The following is a 16,473-nucleotide window of genomic DNA, read 5'->3' as shown; positions in this document are numbered from 1 at the left end:
AATGCACTCGCACAGTGGCTGCAACGACGTCTCTCCAGAGGGCAGGGCATGGCGGGTCGCAGCTGACTGACCTTTCTGTGTTCCTGCCCTCTCCTCCTCCTGCAGCATCCTGAGCACCGCCGAGTTCGCCAGATTGGGGGCTGCGAGTGTACGGAAGTCGATTCTGTAACAGGAAAAAATTCACCATTTCAGGTCTTCAATGATACTACGTCAACAGCATGAAAATGTGTATGTTTGCGCATGCGGCTTCATTTCCTAAATCATGTAGACTTGGAGAACGTGGGACCTGTAAGGTACTTTAAGACGTACACCTATGGGAAATTAAACCGGAGAAGGCGACGTTGTTACCAACATGAATGGAATAGTTCGACGTGTCATGTGACAGGGATATCATTTCGGGTCGCACCATGTCAGGGGTGTATCCTGGGTATGTCGATAACTACCGCCAACAAACTGCTGTAGGTATGAGCTAACCGTCAACTGTCGCAGATTATGACAGTGGTGAGACTGATCAAAGCCTACCAAACCAGTAGACAATCCAAAGTTTGACAACAGCCACCACCAATGACATCGTGTCTCACCGGTAAACGATAATGGAACCGACAGTACGACCTTGTGACTACAGTAAGCTTGTGACTCACCTTGACCTACTGCACGACAATGCAGAACCAGCGTCCACAGTATAAAACTGCACAACAGGAAATCATCTAAATTTTACACGCTTTTACAGCTCATGTTATATGGGGCCTCAACTACACTGGAAACCATTGATGCTTTAATCAACGCAAGCAGTGGCTAGTGCATTTCTCTATATATCACTACCCTTCTCTGGATACCCCTGTTCAGGGTTAATAACTTCCCTTTTTGAAAGTTTAAGAAGTAGCTTGTATTCTATTAAACGTAAAACTTCGGTGGCCAGAACTTCCCAATAACCGAAACACAACAGCAGAATGCAGGTTGCATGGAAAATGCTGCTCTCATCTTAGTCTGATTCATACAGTTTCATCTGTAGGATAGAAACTGAGTATGAACCTGTAGATGGCACGGTTATTAGTAACCGCGGCAACTGAAACACTGTCTTCCTGATTTAATTTACACTAGTGACCCGCACCAGTGACAATAAGCATCTACGATTGGACAACGGCCGGCCGGAGTGGCCGTGCGGTTCTAGGCGCTACGGTTTGGAACCGAGCGACCGCTACGGTCGCAGGTTCGAATCCTGCCTCGGGCATGGATGTGTGTGATGTCCTTAGGTTAGTTAGGTTTAAGTAGTTCTAAGTTCTAGGGGACTGATGACCACAGAAGTTAAGTCCCATAGTGATCAGAGCCATTTGAACCATTTTTTGATTGGACAACTTGTCTGTCGCAGCGATAATTTTGTTCACGGGCTACTCCATAGAGTTATGATTAATATTCAGAGAAAACATCAGGTGATTAAATATCATCACTTTCGTATAACTTAAACGATTTAAACAATGTTAGCCAAGGTAGTTTTCAGGATGCACAAATACAGGTTCAAATGGCTCTGAGCACTATCGGACTTAACATCTGAGGTCATGTCACCTAGAACTTAGAACTACTTAAATCTAACTAACCTAAGGACATGGCACACATCCATGCCCGAGGCAGGATTCGAACCTGCGACCATAGCAGTCGCGCGGTTCCGGACTGGAGAGCCTAGAACCGCTCGGCCAACGCACCCGGTCACAAATACAGGCGACAGTTATTGAACTATGTGAAAAAAAACTAAATTAGGTACAAACTACGGCGTGCACAACACGAAAACGTCACTACAGGTATTCGGATTTAGGTTATGACATGTTCGATATGCCCGTCATCACTAGATGACATGGCGCAGACGAATAGCGAAATTCTGCATGACCCGCTGAAGTGTCGGAACATCGATGCTGTCGATGGCCTCCCGATTTTTTTTTTTTTAGCTCACAAGCCAGGTCGGTTTCTATCCTAAGATTATTAATTCATATTAGTACGAAAGGACCATATGGTTGAATTGGTTTTGGGTTATTGCTGTACACCTTGTCTTTAATATAGACCCGAAAAAAGAGTCGCATGTGTTCAGATGTGAAGGACTTGGCGGCCAATTGAGGCCCATGCCAGTGGCTTCTGCGTACCCAAGAGCCAAAATGCGGTCCCCAAAGTGCTGCTCCAGGAAATCAAACACTCTCCTGCTTCGATGGAGTCGAGCTCCGTCACTTCCATCACTCCGTCATCTTCCATAACCTTCACGTACCGTTTGGTAGTCACCGTACCATCAAGGAATATCGCACCGATTATTCACTGACTGGACGCTGCACACCACAGTGTCACCAGTTGAGGGTGAAGAGACTTCTCGATCGCAAAATGCGTATTATCAGTCCCCCAGATGCACTAATTTTGCTTACTGACGTACCCATCCAAATGCAGAACTACAGACCTATATCTCTAAAGTCGATCAGTTGTAGAATTTTGGAACACGTATTATGTTCGAGTATAATGACTTTTCTGGAGACTAGAAATCTACTCTGTAGGAATCAGCGTGGGTTTCGAAAAAGAAACCCAGCTCGCGCTATTCGTCCACGAGATTCAGAGGGCCATAGACACGGGTTTCCAGGTAGATGCCGTGTTTCTTGACTTCTGCAAGGCGTTCGATACAGTTCCCCACAGTCGTTTAATGAACAAAGTAAGAGCATACGGACCATCAGACCAATTGTGTGATATACATATATATATATATATATATATATATATATATATATATATATATATATGACCGTGTGTATAACATCGGAAGTTCACTGAGGTTTTTTGCGGATGATGCTGTAGTATATCGAGAGGTTGGAACAATGGAAAATTGTACTGAAATGCAGGAGGATCTGCAACAATTGACGCATGATGCAGGGAACGGCAATTGAATCTCAATGTAGACAAGTGTAATGTGCTGGAATTTATAGAAAGAAAGATCCTTTATCATTTAGCTGCAATATAGCAGGTCAGCAACCGGAAGCAGTTAATTCCATAATTATCTGGGAGTAGGCATTAGGAGTGATTTAATGACCATATAAAATTAATCGTCGGTAAAGCAGATGCCAGACTGAGTTTCATTGGAAGAATCCTAAGGAAATGCAGTCCGAAAACAAAGGAAATAGGTTACAGTACACCTGTTCGCCCACTGCTTGAATAATTCTCAGCGGTGTGGGTTCTGTACTAGATAGGGTTGATAGAAGAGATAGAGTAGATCCAATGGAGAGCAGTACGCTTCGCTACAGGATCATTTAGTAATCGCGAAAGCGTTACGGAGATGATAGATAAACTCCAGTGGAAGACTCTGCAAGAGAGACGCTCAGTAGCTCGGTACGGGCTTTTGTTGAAGTTTCGAAAACATACCTACACCGAGGAGTCAAGCAGTATATTGCTCCCTCCTACGTATATCTCGCGAAGAGACCATGAGGATAAAATCAGAGAGATTAGAGCCCACACAGAGGCATAGGGACAATTTTTCTTTCCACGAACAATACGAGACGAATAGAAGGGAGAATCGATAGAGGTACTCGATGTACCCTCCGCCACACACCGTCAGGTCGCTTGCGGAATATGGATGTAGAGGTAGATATAGATGAAAGTGGGCTTTTTCGTTGAACCATACAGTGCATGGGCACACTAATTCCCATCATGCTATGCGGCCAACTGTTCAGAAGTTATAACGATTTTTTTCATGTCGGTCAATAACTGTCACCCTGCATTACCTGTTTCATATTTAATTGGTGTTTGAAATAATGTCTCGTGGGAACGATGGGAGCTGCGAGTTACCGCGATACCCGGTCCAACAAACTGCAGGGCGTTTGGCACGAGCTACGACCGTTTTCGGTTTTTGACTTTAGTGCCAGTCTGATGAGAACTACATTTTTTGAGTGACCATTTCTCACACTTCCATTCACTCCGCTTAAATATTAACTCTATAACAACAAAACATCTTATCAGCTCAATATCTGGTATGGCTTGGACTGCAGGTCGTTCAGGAAGTCACCGGTAGCTCGCGCTAACCTCCCGGTAGCGGCAGCTCGCGCCAAGCTGGCACTGCAGTCAGGCGGACTTACGGCTGTCTCTCATCCCGATAAACCATCCTCATAAATCGGTCTATTAGTGAAACCCATATCAAAATCCCTACAGCAGTTCCTGAGTTTGCCCAAACACACAAACAGATACCGTGGTGGGGTACTTTATATATGTAGACAGAGGAAGATAAATGGATACACAGATGACAGAGAATATGGAAAGACATTCCAATCTTACTGCAACATTGTCTGCAGGACAAGTATTTAATACACTACAAAGCGCAATATGACGTCAAGAAATCGAATCCATAATTCAGAACAGTAGATCGAACGTAGGATCCACATGTAGATGGAAGCACTCATCATTTCCTAGATTTTTTCGCGAGATCAAGGATTTCATTTAATTAGCCCACGTTTCTATCATAGTCATTAATGTAGTAATTTCACTCATTTCTTCTTTCATTTTATGTTAGTTATTCCTTCGTAATGTACAAAGAAACCCACAGTCACGTCATCATTCTTCCATTATCGAAATTGCATATGGACCTATTAATAGGCTGATATGAAACTGAATATTAAAAAAAGAAGTCTGTTCGACATCCCTATGAGTGTTCTGCTTGAAATGCATAGGCATTCTTTTAATATGCAAATTAGTGAAGAAAGATGAAGTGGCGGCATGTTATGTCATGATAACAAATAATGTAGGTTAATTCTTACAAAGAGGAAAACAGCAACCAGCCGCTATTAATACTGCTATTTATTTAGGTAAATAGCGCCGTTACCGGTTTCGAACTGGGAGGTTCATCATCAGACGGCTGTTCACATGATTTTTCAAGATACACTTTACATTATCGTCATGATAACAAGTTTTAAAGGTTTTAAGTGGGCTGCTTCTGTGTTGGCAGCGTTGTGTAGCGCTATGCATTGGATCTCTGACTCCGCTTTCTTTGTAAGAGACTCTGTGGCTGGTTGGACTCGTTGTTGGGAGTTAATCGCCAGTAGTGTTGGGCAGTTGGAAGCTAGTCGCCAGCAGTGATGGAAGTACTGTCGGGCAGTTGGAGGTGAACAGCCAGCAGTGATGGATGTTAAATGTGAGGAGTTAGCATTAATGGAGGGTAGAGGTCTGAAGTGTTAGCGTAGACTAACGATCTGGAAGTATCCGACTTGTAGATTGAAAATTATTCATGATTATATATCTTTGTACTGGATGTCAATGACGATTTATATTTGTGTTTGAACTGGATGTCACATTATTAAGATAAAAAAATACATTATTTGGTTTGCAACAAAATCTTTTCTTTGCTAACCACATGCCTATTAGTAGTTAGTGGCTTTAGTAGTTAGAAACTTTTCTTTAGCTGGTAGTATTGACGCTCTGTATTGCAATAGTTCGCGTAATGAAGATTTTTGTGAGGTAAGTGCTTAATGAAATTTATAGGTTGTTGTTAGGATTTCTATTTAGTTAGAGCCATTCTTTTGAATTAATTATTTGAAGTCAGGTTATCTAATTTTTGAGCAGTCACATTGCGTTGCGCTTGGATATTGTGGGTCTCAGTCATTCAGCAATTTTAGTAAGCCACACTCATTTAAATAAAGAAGTTTCAAGGTCATTGCCTAGAACTGAGTCATCTTTAACCTCCTTGTACACCATTTACGAGATCCAGTTAAGACATTCCACCTGTGCTGCCGTGTTCTGCAGCTTAAAAAGTTCTTGTGTGAGACGTAGTTGATCAAAATCTGATAGAATAGCACCGAAACATGAGAGATGAACAGTATTTTACTCTCCCATGGTGCTTGATTTACTTTTACTGTCTGATCTTGAAACAGATCGAGAGTAATTCTGATATTTAACAGCAGAGATGACTAATTATAATTGTAAAAATAATCTTCACCGTTCAAGCAATATGACGTACTTATTGCCCAATAAACCTAAGATGCTCTTCCAGACCTCCCCTCTTCCTTAATTCGAAAACATTGCTAAATCATTAATGGCATAACCAGTTCATTTCAAAACACAATTTTGTGGTGTGAATGTAACGATACTCCATAAAGCTGACCCTGCTTTGCAATTACTTAACCTTTGCTTATCCCTTAGGCTTCTGACGTGGGTCGAAGAAATTAAGTCTGGATAATTTTCTTTGTGGAGCAAATGCGGTCGGACATATTCTGGAATAAAAATTAATACAAATGGTTTCACGTTGGTTCCGTGATTTGGCTTTGATTGGCTTAACTGTTTTTCCGAATTCTCGTGACAGGGTCTCCCGTATGATGCGGATATACTGTCTGCAACGTTTGATAGACGCAAAGGAAAAGGAAAAGAAGAATCATACAGGACAGGAGAGAGCGTGATTCCTCAATCTGGACCAGCCGATGTGGCCGAGCGGTTCTAGGTGCTTCAGTCTGGAACCGCGCGATCGCTACGGTCGCAGGTTCGAATCCTGCCTCGGACATGGATGTGTCTGATGTCCTTAGGTTAGTTAGGTTTAAGTAGTTCTAAGTTTCAGGGGACTGATGACCTCAGATGTCCCATAGTGTTCAGAGCCACCATTTGAACCTCGATCTGGTGAGCCTTTGCCATATTATGATCGTTTGAAAAGACCACTCCGTAATCGAAATATAAGCTATGCAATGGAGCCTTTGGTAATGAATAGGCTGTAGGCTACAGCGTAAAACACAAAATTACATTATTGTTAGCTTCCTGTTAGAAACTTTATTTGCAGCCACGCCGGTGTTTTAAAGGCATACGGTCGGCTGGTGGAAAGAATAGACGAGTTTCTCCGTGGATGCTGGCGTAGCTCCCCATAAATCGAAATCTGAGGGAAACGCTATTTCAACAGAATGGTCCTTTCTCTCAACATTTTATTGGAAAATGATTTCCAGAGAGCTTTATGTTCCGCTGCGCTTACACCTTCACTCCACCGCACTCTTTCTCCTAACGTTGCCATAGCACTGACAGATATAGTGGTCTACAATTTTGTATAGCGCTCCTCTGTCTTCTCTCGTACACTCATCGCGCGATTCCAGCTGAGCACAACCCGTAATTTTACGAGCGGCGGTACTTCCTGCTATCAAGAGAGCGTTTACTACATACAGTCTCTTGCAGGTGTGCCACACGCAACACAGCACATGCCGCGCGCGTCCTTGAGCTCTGCTGTAAGGATGATGTCACCAGTTAGATTAATACGAAGTCTGTCATGTATTAAATTGTACTCTCGTTGTATCAGAAGCAAATTATTTCATAATTTGCTACACCTGTCGAGGGACAAGGAAGGGATGCAGTGGTTGCGAAGGGAGTGAGACACGGTTGTAGCCTCTCCGCGATGCTGTTCAATCTGTATATAGAGCAAGCAGTAAAGGAAACAAAAGAAAAGTTCGGAGTAGGTATTAAAATCCATGGAGAAGAAATAAAAACTGAGGTTCGCCGATGACATTGTAATCCTATCAGAGACAGCAAAGGACTTGAAAGAGCAGTTGAATGGAATGGACCGTGTCTTGAAAAGAGGGTATAAGATGAATATCAACAAAAACAAAACGAGGATAATGGAATGTGGTCGAATTAAGTCGGGTGATGCTGAGGGAATTAGACTAGGAAATGAGACACTTAAAGTAGTAAGGGAGTTTTGCTGTTTGGGGAGCAAAATAACTGACGATGGTCGAAGTAGAGAGGATATAAAATGTAGACTGGCAATGGCAAGGAAAGCGTTTCTGAAGAAGAGAAATTTGTTAACATCGAGTGTTGATTTAAGTGTCAGGAAGTCGTTTCCGAAAGTATTTGTATGGAGTGTAGCCATGTGTGGAAGTGAAACATGGACGATAAATAGTTTAGACAAGAAGAGAATAAAAGCTTTTGAAAAGTGGTGCTACAGAAGAATTCTGAAGATTAGATGGGTAGATCACATAACTAATGAGGAGGTATTGAATAGAACTGGGGAGAAGAGGAGTTTGTGGCACAACTTGACTAGAAGAAGGGATCGGTTGGTAGGACATATTCTAAGGCATCAAGGGATCACAAATTTAGTACTAGAGGGCAGCGTGGAGGGTAAAAATCGTAGAGGGAGACCAAGAGATGAATACACTAAGCAGATTCAGAAGGATGCAGGCTGCAGTACGTACTGGGAGATGAAGAAGCTTGCACAGGGTAGAGCAGCATGGAGAGCTGCATCAAACCAGTCTCAGGACTGAAGACCACAACAACAAACAACACCTGTTGGAATGTCTACGTTCACAGTAGCGTCTTACGTCTGTTAATTTTTTTAATGCAATGTTATGTACGAGGAAACGTTCTATAAAAATAGACAGTGAAATTAGATTAGAACTTGACAAATCTGCTATGTATGTCATGAATCGTAGCATCGTAGTAGCCTTTGACTATACGGTTCATGAGTAACAATCAAACCTCACAGTACTTCGGTGCTAGCGCGCATGGAGATGTGAAATATAATTGTCGCTTGGATTCGGTGGCAGATAACGAAATTTAGATGCTTGAGGTCATTCGTCTGAAACTGGTACTTTTCTAGTGTCTTGTTGTTGCATATAAATCCTTTACACAGACTATACTTGAGTACCGTTCAATAGTGACAGAACCATTTCAAGTTGTGTCAGCAGGAGACAGAGAGGAAAGAAGTCGGGACTGGCAGAAACTCGAAGAAAGTCGCCGAATGTGACTTTTGTTTCAGGGCAACATAAGCGAACGTATTTTAGCTTCGTATATATTATTGCTGTAGGGAATATAAAGGTAAAATCAGAGCACTAACAACTCACAGAGGCATAGACACAGTCATCTTTTTTTACGCTCTGCAAGTGAATTTGAAACTGTGATCTGCGATTCAATAAAAGTTGCCCTCCATTGTGTACGTTTGCAAATTGTAGATTTAGGTGCAAAAGTTGGTAACTAACGGCGATGAATCGTGTGGTTATCAGCGAAAGTATTAAATCCCTTAAATTAACTTTCAGAACGAGGCGTGGGCTCTAGAATAACTGTACCTCCTAAACAGTTTGAAACTACCTCTGCCTGAGTTCTCCAGACAAAGTAACCTCTTTGGTAATGGTCCGCAGCTCGTGGTCTAGTGGCTACCGTTGCTGCCTCTGGATCACAGGGTCCCGGGGTCGATTCCTGGCCAGGTTGGGGATTTTCCTCCGCCTGGGTGTTGGTGTTGTCCTCATCATTTCATCGTTATCATCATCACTCGTGACAGTGGCTAGACTGGACTGTTTACAAAAAATTGGGCTGTTTAAAAATTGGGACTTTGTACGGGCGCTGATGACCGTGCAGTTGAGCGCCCCACAAACCAAACATCATCGTCATCTTTGGCAATGATCGAGGCAAGTGCAAAGAAATCACAAGTAAATTTAAAATGAATTTTATCGTTGTCTAAAACAGAGAACAAGCATCGAAGAACCTAAGATTCCATTTCCATCATTAAATTGAATGTTTCTGGTAAACATGTCACATTAAAGGACAACGCCTTATGTAGAAGAAGATCAAGCTATCACGTTTTGTTGGAGCGCTCAGGGAAGATACGTATTGGTAAGTAATGTTTACTGACAGATGTTAGTGGTACCTCCAGGCGCTTTTCGTTTCATTGATGCGTATCTTCTCCAACTATACGATAACACAACGTGCCCTTTATGAGCAACTTCACTTGTTATACGATTTAACTTCCTTTTGAGATGAGTTATCAACATGTTACATACAGCGTGGAAGGATGCTGTTTATATCAGTCGGAAGTACTTGGCTATGATATTACATAATGTTTATTAATGTTAAGGGCCGGCCGGAGGGGCCGAGCGGTTCTAGGCGCTTCAGTCTGCAACCGCGCGACCGCTACGGTCGCAGGTTCGAATCCTGCTTCGGGCATGGATGTATGTGATGTCCTTAGGTTAATTAGGTTTAAGTAGTTCTAAGTCTAGGGGACTGAAGACCTCAGAAGTCCCATAGTGCTCAGAGCCATTTGAACCATTTCGACTACGACAAGACTTCCAATGAATCTGACAAACAGCCTTTACTGTTAAAGTCCTTGACATTTTTAAGTGAGCTAACTCACGTAAGGATCGTGAGAACAAGATGTGATCAGCATGCATACATAGACATATGAACTGGTATTTTTCCCTAGCTTACTACGCTAATGGAATGGAACAGAACGTTACTAATCTGGCGCAACCTACCCTCTGCCATGCACTGAAGAATGTCAACGGAATATTTGTACAGAAGTATATGTAGATTACGAAATTATCAAAATTGTTGATGAGTCCAGCGCCGAACTTTTCTTGTATAGGGCGATACCAACTGGATCCAGTGATGAGCAGTATAAAGAATTTTCAGGTATAATAACACAATCTACTCGCTATTCAATACAGTAAGTCGATCTGTCTAGGTATTACAAATTAAAATACAATATACTGGGATATACTGCCGTAGGCGCTCTGTAATTGTTGAGACATTACCGTCCCAAAACAGGCCATGTCGTCGCATTAAACAACTATACTGTTTGGCATGTGTATTGCATGCATTCAGTATTGATGAAAACGAGTTGCCGACGGATGTTTTGTCAGTCCTCAAGAAAGAAGTCACCCACACTTGAATAGTAATGTTGGTAGTTGAAATCTGTGCAAAATCTCTTTCAAGGTACTATTTTTGGTACGTTCAGCTTGTAGTATGTCATCTACCAGCTGATCTGCACGTGCGTCAGCACTTTTATTCACAAAATGGGAAAAGTACTAATATAACGTACAGCAGCACAAAATGTTGGAGATTACAATCCTCTAAAATCGAGCTACGAAAAAATGGTTCCGTGCAAGATGCCAACTTGCTTCCTCAAATTATTAGTTTGTCACTATAAAATTGGAATATTTCACTCCCAAATATGTCACCGTTACGCGTATCATGCTCTCCTGGATGCAACTCAACTGTTGCACGTTCTACATTAAATCGAAACAATTTAGAGAACAAAACAAACTTGAATTTTGTGTTATTCCATATACGATGTCTCTACACCAAATATTTTCGGACCATGAAGATTTGTATCGCCAGTAAAAGGCGTACCGTAGACATACGAGGGTTGACTGAAAAGCAATGCCTCCACTCTTCAACTGTTGGCAGCATTGGTATGAGGCAGGTACTGGGTTGTTCCGTAGCCTCTTCTCTACAGCTCCAGTTGGCGGGAAGCCTTAGCATTGAACGATTGTGTTGTTACAGGGTGAAGTATGGAACCCTGCCCAGAGGGTCGGTCAGTGCGATTTAAGCAACGTGCAGTCACTGAATTCTTGACAGCCGAAAGTGTCACCCCAAAGGAGATTCATCAAAGAAGGAAAGCAGTTTATGGTGATTGTGTTGTGGGAGTACTGTGCGTCGTTGGGCGAGTAAGTTTAAAGACGTTGGGGCGGGAACATCTAACTTGCGTGTCAAAGAGTGGGACGTCCAGTGGTAGCAACCGCCGAGTTTCACAAGCAAAATGTTGACAGATTGATTCAGGACGATCGTCGTATCACTCAGAGAAAAACTGCAAGCACAATCGGCATTTCACAAGAACTTGTGGAACACATTATTGCTTTGTTTGGCTATCGCAAGATCTGTGCACGATGGGTACCCCAGATGCTGACTCCTGAAATGAAAGCGCACAGACTTAAAATTTGCCGTGAACTTCTCTCGCGTTATGAGAATGAAAATGACGCCTTTCTCCATTCAATTGTGACAGGAGGCGAAACGTGGGTACACCATTACGACCCGGAGACGAAACGTCAGTCTAGGGAATATCGACACAAAGACTCGCCCCAGAAAAAGAAATTCAAGACGCAGACCTCAGCTGGAAAAATCATGGCCACAGTGTTCTGGGACGCAGATGGTGTCATTCATGTTGATTTCCGTTATCATGGAACAAAAATAAATTCAGAGCATTACATCACAACTCTGCGAACTCTGAAACGACGGCTAACAAGGGTCCGAAAGGAAAAGGGAAATGTTTTCCTGCAGCATGACAAAGCCAAACTACACACTTCACGTGCCACGTCAGTGAACTTCAGAGACTGAATCTCACCACCGTACGGCATCCTCCATACAGTCCACATTTAGCACCGTCTGACTTCCATCTGTTCCCGATAATGAAAGACGATCAGCGAGGAGTCATTATGCTTCTGATGAAGATGTTGAGAGAACTGTGAGACTGGTTGCGGAAACAGAGTGTCAACTTCTTCCCTGACGGCTTCAGAAACCTGGTTCATCGTTGGCAGAAATGTATCCAGTTGGGTGGTAATTATGTGGAAAAGTGAATAATGGTAATTAAATATCACATTCTAAGGATTATTTCAGCGTTTGATTTATTAAAATATTCCCATCCAAACCCAGTTAACGAAGGTGGAGGCATTACTTTTCATTCAACTCTCGTATTTGCATAAGCCATCTCCGCTGATAGGAATGGAGTTTGGGGTGATAAGCTGCGCCCTGTTGATGGTTTAATGCCCTCTGTAACTGAAAATCATGAATTTTGCCACCTATAGTGCTGGACCGTGGACAAAAGCACTGACCATATCTGGACAAGATTGCCCTGATCGACGAATACCTGCCGTAATCGTGAAATTGGAATCTATACTCTTCCTGCATCGTTAGCTACTTTTCACTGTGATTGATGTGTTACATCATGCTGTGGCCAATCAGCTGTTATATTACCAATGCCTAAACCACAAATTCTGGTACAAAATGTAACTGAGTATGGCATTACCTTTATGCGTATCGTAGTGATCGTTAAAGCCGAATGATGAATTCCTGATCTCAGATACTCTCACTATTGATTAAGAATGTAGTCGACACATTTCCCATAATACGGTACAGCTGTTTTCCTAGCTGTTCTAGACACATAGTTCTCTATAGAATGTATCAGAATACCCTGTCCAATATCCTCTTCTGGCCAGTGTATGAAGTGTAGAACAGCACCGCTGTCCTAGTTTTTGTGCTCGTCATTCGACGATCTAGGACAAGCGAAAATTCAGAATCGAAACAAAATTACATCTGAGTTCATGTTGAATATTTGATGTCTCCTATCTGCTGATGACGTGGATATGCCGTAGTAAGAACAAACCTGCACATTCCACACAGTGCACTTAAGAACGGATTTAAAATTGAGGAAATCTCATTGACGCTTGTCCCTTTACTTTTAGGATTAGTCTGCGCTAAAAGCGATTGATAATGTATTTGCGGTAGATAAGATAATTCTGACTTCTTGACTTTCATGGGACTGAGAATTTGCTTTTAGAATGCTTATTCAGAACTGGCTGCTGTAAATATATCTTGGTGACATTACAGTCTCACTGCATAAATGTTCTGTACATTCATTGGTTCTGACGTGAAATAACTAACGATCTACTGTTTCGCCTTACATTTGCTCGCAGCCGAGCTTGACTGACATTCTGATTCAAGTTTTGCGCAATGCACACTTATATTCTGAAGTTCCTTAAGACACAATTGCTAATCTTTAAAAGTTACAGAAGTATATAACTGCTTTACTTAATTAAAGCTCTCGGAAAGCGCACCTTAAGATGATCAGAATTATCTCGGGGCTGTTGCTAGATTTATTATTCAATACTAGGCTAAACTTGAATTTAGTCTTGCTTTCGGAGGAATTGTGCCACTATACATCGTATATTCGTAAATCTATCGTGCATTTTAAAGATGTTGCTTAACAACAAAACAGCCTTGTCATAGTTCTGTAAAGCTCCACAAATGTTTCACTTCTGTTGCTACACTACATTGAGTTTAATATTATTGTTTGAATTAATTAAGTTCATGCAATAAGAGACAACAATAAAAGGTGTATACATCTCGAATGACATTTGAACTGACGGCACCGTTCGGTTGTTTCACTGCGTTTGTTTATGAGACTGAAACTGCAGCTATGTGGATGAGTAACGGTTTCTTTTAATTCACGACAATCATAAACGCAAATTGAACTTTACAGCAGAAGCGTACGTTCTCTAGGCTACTGATTAAGATTCATGCACAACAGTGTGCTGACTACGTCTATATAAACGTTTCATCGACACAAATGAAAGTATTGACTTCACAAACCAGGCCGAGATATTTGTTATGAAAACCTTTTGCAATCAAAAAGATACCTACAGCGTGAAAAGTATTATCAGTAGAGCGATGCTGTTTTCACATGATACGTGGTATTTTTCCTCGGACTGAAAAAAAAAACATTGTTACCATGAATACAGTTTTCCCCGACAAGAGGTGCTTCAGTTGTGTCCGTAGTAATTGCGGAACACAGTTGACAGTGTAACAACGATCACACGTGTCAAATTTGATGGGGATCAATAGTCACAGTCGGCAGACGATGTTCAACAATATGCACAGAACTGAATAAAATTTCAATTGTTATTTTTGTCATACGACACCAAGTAGCTGCTTTCACTGTATCCAATGAAGTCCACTGACGTTCGTACGTACTTATGTACCATAATGTCACCGGTAACTACATGAAAACGGTTACGATCAGGAGACCTTTGGTGCTATTGATAACACGATCATAGAAGTCGCTGAACATTACATCCTTTGTGTGGCATCTTCCGACCCTGCACACAGTTTCTGCAAAGAGGAAACAATATTTCCTCTTACATGCGCTACATAACATCCAATTTTAAATCAGTTGTTGTGAGCTTTCTCAAAGAAAAAAGGCTCCTATAATGAATACCCAGTGAATCTGCATCACGCTGCCACTATTGTTTGTGCACACATTTCCTCATGCAATACAAGCGCCTCTTTTGTCAATAAGATTTTTGTAGATATTCTGCAAGTTTTAAACTTTTTCAGGTTTACCTCTTCAATTCTCGGTCCGGTACACAGTTTTAATCTGCCAGGAAGTTTCACCTCTTTAAGATGATCGTAAGGAATTGTAAGAAATACAACTTTGCTGCATTCCCCTTACGAACAGGTTGCTGCTCGTGTCTCAGTCTCATGCTGACATCGTAATCAGATTTAAGAGGTATTTTGTGTCACCGAAATCTAGCTCAAGTTTTCACACGGCCTCCGTCTTCAGATGTTTCAGTGATGAACAAGACGTAGGTTCCTTTCTTTTCACTCCTAATATCACGCGCCAACATCCGGGAGCACAATAATGTATTTTATATGTTTGGAAAAATCTGTTTTCAGAAAGAAATTTAATCCTTCTCCGCAGCTAAAGTCATTAACGCATGCTAGCACGGTGGAGTTTGTCCCGGAGGGAGCTGCTTCGAATCCTGGAGGTCAAAAAACGCTCATAAGCAGTGTTTACCCCGGAAGAGGAGGTTGCGATTTACAGTTTCTAAACGCCGGACCACGCGCAAACGTCAAAACGTCGAACTCTCTAGAGTTTCTCAAGGAAAGAAGGAATATGGGACTGTTGACGGTGCTCAGTCAGTCGAGTGGTTGGATGGATATTGCTAAGTGGAGAAGGACATGTGTTGGCACCAGTTTCACCCTGTCTGTACCATGTTCACCAATAGACCGAACACGACATCGCACTGCATAAACACATCTATGCTATTCAGGTGACACTTCGTAACAGGTCAGAGGAAGGCAGTGACAAATCACCCCTATTAGAACTTAAACTAGAGAAACAGTTTGGGGACCCGACGTAGTCTGCAATGCTCAACGACTGGTGAGTGACTGTCTTATCAATACAATATCCCACATGTAGACAAGATGCAACAGCGGTCGCTAATACACGCTTGTGCATTGGCGTTTCACTCAAAGGCGAATCTTGGTGGTCGAAGAAATGTTCGTTTTCAGTATTTGGCCGACAAGGGGAAGAGATTTGGTGACGTACAGTTTCCAAACAACAGATTTTGCACCAATGTTCTGAGTTAAATTCCAGATCACCCGGTAGTGTCTCATGGAGCGCGGTCAGGTGACACTGTTGATGGTGATCTGTTCGCGATAGGGAAGTTGAGCACGGTGGTCCCTTTGGTAGGCTGTATGGGGGTACCTCGCTTCACCCACTTCGCCGGCCGTTGTGGCCGTGCGGTTCTAAGCGCTTCAGTCTGGAACCGCGTGACCGCTACGGTCGCAGGTTCGAATCCTGCCTCGGGCATGGATGTGTGTGATGTCCTTAGGTTAGTTAGGTTTAAGTAGTTCTAAGTTCTAGGGAACTGATGACCATAGAAGTTAAGTCCCATAGTACTCAGAGCCATTTGAACCATCACCCACTTCCTCATCTCTTATCGTCAACAACAAAAACATGATGCCAAACTCTAAACGCACTAGTCGCAGTTTCCTGCTCTGTACAGAAACAATGAAAGTGCTAAAGTTACACCTCACAAAGACAATATACCATTTTTCGCTGGGAAGGGATGTTAGGCGACTGCAAAAACCTCCAGGTGGGCCTTCGAGCCAGTAATGTAACGTGGATTTACCTTTTTACTAGACATTATTTACTAGACATTACATCAAAAT

The 16,473-nt window shown here is 42.2% G+C and overlaps 1 protein-coding gene across 2 annotated transcripts in view; it reads right to left on the bottom strand.

The window, feature by feature from the left end:
- Nucleotides 1–16,473, bottom strand: part of LOC124722631 — a 359,671-nt gene that overhangs the window by 77,894 nt on the left and 265,304 nt on the right. For both annotated transcript variants that reach the window (XM_047247805.1, XM_047247866.1), the window contains one exon: nt 72–163. In XM_047247805.1, coding sequence (XP_047103761.1) covers nt 72–163 — 92 coding nt within the window. The remainder of the gene's footprint in view (nt 1–71; nt 164–16,473) is intronic.

The sequence above is a fragment of the Schistocerca piceifrons genome, chromosome 1 (genome assembly GCF_021461385.2).
Source record: "Schistocerca piceifrons isolate TAMUIC-IGC-003096 chromosome 1, iqSchPice1.1, whole genome shotgun sequence".
NCBI lineage: Eukaryota > Metazoa > Arthropoda > Insecta > Orthoptera > Acrididae > Schistocerca > Schistocerca piceifrons.
This window is presented reverse-complemented; position numbering and strand designations above follow the sequence as displayed.